Source organism: Capra hircus, chromosome 2 (assembly GCF_001704415.2).
Source record: "Capra hircus breed San Clemente chromosome 2, ASM170441v1, whole genome shotgun sequence".
NCBI lineage: Eukaryota > Metazoa > Chordata > Mammalia > Artiodactyla > Bovidae > Capra > Capra hircus.
Genome location: NC_030809.1, coordinates 115592252 through 115597669, shown reverse-complemented (window position 1 = coordinate 115597669; position 5418 = coordinate 115592252). Strand labels below are relative to the sequence as shown.

Below are 5418 nucleotides of genomic sequence, written 5' to 3'. Positions count from 1 at the left end.
TGAATATAGCTGTATAGCGATCTGCATTAAGAAAGCTTTTAAAGATCCCTGGGGTTAGTCAAAAAATAGCTAATATTGGCCTGATTCATAGAACAGCATTATACGTATGTCAAAATAGCCACCTTCATCAGGAAAGACATCCATCAGGGCTAAGTGCTACTAGTAGCTTCAAAAGGGAAAGCCTTATTTTCTCAGAGAAAAGGGTGGTAAATTAAGGAAATGACCAAGTGTGTTGCTATTTTTTGTTTAGGTGTGCATTTGAATGCTTATCAAAAAAGAAACATTGACCACTGCAGGGGAAGCCCGGAAGTAGCTGTGGGCAAGCAGATCACAACTCTTTAACAAGTACTTTCAAATTGCTACAGAGCTCAGAGGGGGACTGTTATCTCAAACAAGATCTGATTAGCATCAGGTTAGTGATGGGCAGATGGTAAAACATAAGAATAATATTGACAGACCTGCTTTATAAATGGTATCTTTTCCCCATAATCGGCCGAGTTTGTTAGAGTTGATCATTTTATTTCTTCAACTCCATCAAACTTTGGGTCCAATGGACAGGAATTTAAGTGTCATTTCAATTTTCTAAGACAATGACACTATTGTTTTATAGAGAAAGTATTTCTCCACAATTATTGGACTTCTGAACTATTGGATTGAAGTACTACACTAGAATCTAGAAATTCAGCTAAAAGGAGAGCTGATGCTCTTAGCTGGATTATTGAGGGCCTTTAAGCCTTTCAGTGAAACTTGAGAGAATTTAGATACGTCTATTACTTATGAAGGGAGGAAAATGAACTGCCCCTTCTCCCCACACAACTGTCCCAAGTATCTGCTTGTTTTTGTGTATTAACACCAGAGTTTTCCAAGTAATATTGTGTTTGGTTACATAAAAGCCTGCTCAACCATGGATGCTTTCAGGTGGGAACTGGGGGGCTAGATGGAAATAAGGTTAGAGGCTTTTTTTAAATCACATACCTTCTTGGCAACTTTCAAATTATTTTGTGCCTGGGGTGCGCCTTCAAAAAAATTCATTTGAAAATATATCATTTAAAAAAAAACACACACATAAAGGTACCTCTATGTTCTTATAAGTTTAAACACAAAGTCTGGGTTACAGGAAGTGGAAAGCTTGACTACTGTACTGGCCTCTCCCAGCCTCCTCTGTAATTCTTGACTTTGAAAATGGGAATTCAGCCACTGAGACTTCTTGATGTGCAGCTGCCTTTCTCAGAGAACACTGACCAACTAACAAAGTCTTCTTCTTTCTTCTTCCTTTTGTGAAAGCAGAAGACAAAAGGAAAAGGCAACGTCTCTTCAGTGTCTCCTTAGCTATACATCATCCCCACAGTGGACATCTAAACTTAATGTGCAGTCCACATATTCACCATAAAACTTGGGCACTTAAGGTAAGGAAATACTTCTATAGTTACTTGGTATATTGAGCAGAGTTAGGTGTTTTCTCCCTTAAACTACTCAGATAATTGTCTCTAACTAGTTTGCATATACAGCCTTTAAGAGGTGTTGTTTTTTAAAGTTACCAGCCTAACAAATTTCCATAGCAGAATTCCAAACAGAAACTGAATCAGCTTTAAAGAAAGATCATCAAAATAAAGGAGTATAAGGAAAAGCAGAAAGTGGCACATTCTGTCATTTTTATTACCAAAAAAGTTCAAACCATTTACATGCTGACATTAAATGCCATATGTAAGTTCACTACAAGCAAACTTTTTAAAAAATATACATACTGTATATATTTACATTCAAGTTTGAGTAACTGGTGTGAAGGTATAGTTCAGGGTCTTTACTTACCCTGTGCATTTGTTCAGCTACTAACTAAACAGAGATTGTATCTTCACTTAGGCACCTGGAGAGGTAGAAACTGCTTTTTAAGGGGGGGGGGGTGGGAACCTGTAGTGCAAATGTGAGGATCAGGGTTGAAGCAGCTTATACACCAAGGAGGCCTTAAGTATAACTAACTTTGGTCATCAGAAGCTGAATATATGTAGCCTTGTCTTTTAAATTAAAACCAGATAAAACCTTGGGTAGATGCTCTTCTGAGCACATCAGGGGGTTGGCAGTTAGCAAGGAATGCTCTGCCACTCTGCAGGGGAAACTGCATATGAATAAGTTAGGCAACGTAGCAGTAGGGCTGGGCTGGCAGCTGGGCACCTTTTCCCTGATAAGACACAATACACAGATGAGTGGCTTTAGAGACTTCAAATTAACATCTGTACACCCACAGCCTGGAACTCAGAAGCCACCAAGGTATTTCCTCTCCCGAGTGAAACCGCTCTTATTTCCACCATGCCCACCTCCATTCCAAACTGAGCTAATAAGTCCAGAGAGGGGTGGGGTGGCCCACGAGTTCTGCAGCCCACAGTTCGCCAGCGACGTGACTAAACCTCAGGATGGCTCCTGGGCCTGAGAGGGGCTCCCCGGGTTCTTGCCAGACTTGGCCGGGCTCGGTCCTGAGAGGGGAAGCTGGAAGGAAGCGACGGGGGTGGCCGAGGGCAGAAGCCCTTCCCGTTCCCTTTTCTTCTGTTTCATCCTGCGGTTCTGGAACCAGATTTTGACTTGGGTGTCATTCAGTTGCAATGAGTTGGCTATCTCGATGCGTCGGGCCCGAGTTAAGTACTTACTGAAATGAAACTCCTTCTCCAGTTCTGTCAGTTGCTTGGTGCTGAAATTCGTGCGGATAGCGCTGGAGGGGGTGGCGGCTCCATACTCCGCGAATTTGCCTGCAACGTAAAGACAGGGCGTCGTCAGCGTGGCGAGATGACACGGAGACGCGACCTGGGAGAGCTTTGGGGCCACACTAGAATCAGAGTTACTGAGCGGCCCTTCTGGGTTTCCGAACACAGCTGTGCCAAGAGAAAAGCTTCACGGAGCGCTCCTTCCCGCAATTTTCTCAACCCCTGGCATTCGGGGCACGCTCAATGCAATTCGCCTGGTTTAATAATGCCTGGGGCCGTGTGTTCCGCATAAGACCCAAACCGCCGTCCACAGGGACCGCTGCAGCGCGCCCTCGGCTCAGTTCCGCTGGGCAGGCTCGATCCCCAACCCCAGTCGCGTCCGTCCGTCCAAGGCTCAAGTACTTACTTTTCTTCGGCGCGTTCCTCTTCACTTTCATCCACTCGAATGTGCTGAAGGCGGCAGGGAGGCCGGAGGCTGGGGACGCACACTTGGGGTAGACGCCGGGAGCGGGGGACGCGGTCTGGAAGGCCCCAGAGTGGCCGTCGGTTGGCTCTTTGAGACACGCCGAGAAGGGGCCCGGGTCGCCGAAGGCCGCGTAATCCACTTGGCCACTGAGGAGGAAGGAGCCGCCTCCAGAGAAGACAGCCGAGGTGGCGTAATGGACGTGCGCCCCGCTGTCGTCTGCCGGCCGCCCGAGCGCGCACGGTAAATCGTATGCGGGCGCAGACCCCGGCAGGCAGTAGTCCTCGCCCCCGGCCTGGACAGGTGCGGCGCCTGGCTCGTAGGCCCCCTCTAGGGGGCACGGCGCGTACGCGGGCGCGGCAGGCCCGGGAGGCTGCGCCGGGGCGGCCGGGGGCGAGGGCACCGCTCGCGCCGCGGCCAGGGGCAGGCAGCTAACAAACGCGCCGTCGCCGCTGCCCAGGGGGAAGGCGGGCTGCAGGACCATGGGCCGGGCGTCGGCGCGACAGAACTTGGGCGCGAAGCTCAGCAAGTCGCCGCCGTCCCGGCCGCACGACACGTAGTCGAGGTAGGAGCTCATGGTTCTGGCCCACCCACCGGAGGGCGCCGGCTGGGCCTGGGTGTGGGGTCCGCAGGACCGCCGCGCTCTGCGCCGTTCCGCCTCCCCTGTCTAGTCGACCTGCCCTCGCCGAGCCATGGCGAGCCAGCCGGGGGTAAATAGTGGCCTAATATAGAGGCGGGGTGGCCACGTGGCGCCGGCCGGCCAATGGGCGCCGTCCCCGCACGGCCCGGGTCCCGACTGGCGCGCTGCTCCACGCGCCTGCCGGGCCGCCAACTTTGCCAAACAGGCGGGAGGCCGCCGCCCCGCGCCCCAACCCGGCCCAGGGGACAGCCTCTGGCCCCGGGGCTGCTTGGCTGAGGGCGGAGCCTGAGCGCTAAACGCCCGCTTCCCGGACAGGTATTGGACAAGTTTGGGGCAGAAACGCAGGAAGGGCCGCTCGGGGGAAGAGGAGAGAATGGAGAGGGGGAGAGCCTGTTCTACACCATGGGTGGCTAGCCCCTCGAGTGTGGATGGTGGGCGCCGCGGTGTGGGAAGGGTTAAAAGGCCCTACGGAACCCCTTCCTAGCCTCCTCCAGGGAAGGTAAAGTGATTTCTCTTCCCCTTTTATCTGAACCCTATGTGCTTTCAGTATTCTTGGCACTGGTGATATCTCTGGTGCTCAGACGGTAAAGAATTCGCCTCCATCGCGTGAGACCTGGGTTCGATCCCTGGGTTGGGCAGATCCCGTGGCGGAGGGCATAGCAACCCACTCCAGTATTCTTGCTTGGAGAACCCCATGGGCAGAGGAACCTGCCGAGTTACAGTCCATGGGGTCGAAAAGAGTCGGACACGACTGAGGGACTAAGCACACAAACCTGGAGTAGACGTTTAATTTTCCTTTTCCCCTCACCCGCGATTTTGGAGACATAAATTTTATGCTGTAGGTGCTGTGTAGTTGGGACGGCACGAAAGCTTCACTTCTAGGCTAGATTTTCACATTACTTCGCGGCTTCTTCCACTGTTCCCATTTGTGGTGCATGAGAAGCGAGTGCTGAGTGCGGATTTTGATTTGGACAGAAGATAAAGTTTCTGCCTGTGGGACGTTTAGCAGATTATCCTCGTGGACTAGTTTGTAAAAGACAGAATCTGCCGTTGGGATGAGTCGCTCGCTGTGTTCCTCTCTGGGAGGTTGGCTCTCGCGTCCGTGCTGCGCCCGCTTATTTAGAGGTACTTTGGCTCCAGGGCGCAAAGGCTTCTCAGGGACCCGTCAGATCTCAGAGGTTTGGACGGGCTTGTGCCTCTAAGCAATTAAAGCTTCTGTTCCATCAGATAAGTGCTGCGTCGTCTCTTGCGAGTGAAATCTGAGGGCTCACAATGTTAATGGGCTCACGTCTTTCCCTTGATAATATGGTTTTGTTTACTGAGTGTAGAGAGACGGGAAATAAAAGTGCAATTGGCACAGGAAATGGTGGGTAGAAGAGTTACAAAGCTTTACACTGACAAACTTTCCAACTTCCTTGAACATTTTTTTTTAATGTTTCCTTCTTTAGGGCTCTAGGAAAAGTAACAAGCTAAATAAATAAATAGATGTTATTTACACACAGCAGTAAGGAAAGAGGGTGGTTTCCTAAACTCTGTGTGAATAAAGAGCCTACTCTTGGCTTTTTCAAGTGCTTTTAAGAACTTGATCTGTTATAGCCTCTGAGTTATGGTGACAGAGGTTT

General features: G+C 50.4%; 1 protein-coding gene across 1 annotated transcript; it reads right to left on the bottom strand.

Moving 5' to 3' along the window:
- HOXD1 (homeobox D1) lies at positions 1647–3840 on the bottom strand. Its single transcript, XM_018038766.1, has 2 exons — positions 3100–3840; positions 1647–2738 (listed from the first exon to the last, which is right to left on the bottom strand). Exons 1-2 carry the CDS (start codon positions 3731–3733, stop codon positions 2404–2406), a joined length of 969 nt encoding a protein of 322 aa, XP_017894255.1. The 5' UTR covers positions 3734–3840; the 3' UTR covers positions 1647–2403.

Bases quoted from the DNA above. Each gene is read 5' to 3' on its own strand.
- HOXD1 (XM_018038766.1), bottom strand. From the start codon at position 3,733: ATGAGCTCCTACCTCGACTACGTGTCGTGCGGCCGGGACGGCGGCGAC. The intron at 2,739-3,099 runs GTAAGTACTTGA...TTTACGTTGCAG, and splicing joins GAGGAACGCGCCGAAGAAAA to GCAAATTCGCGGAGTATGGA.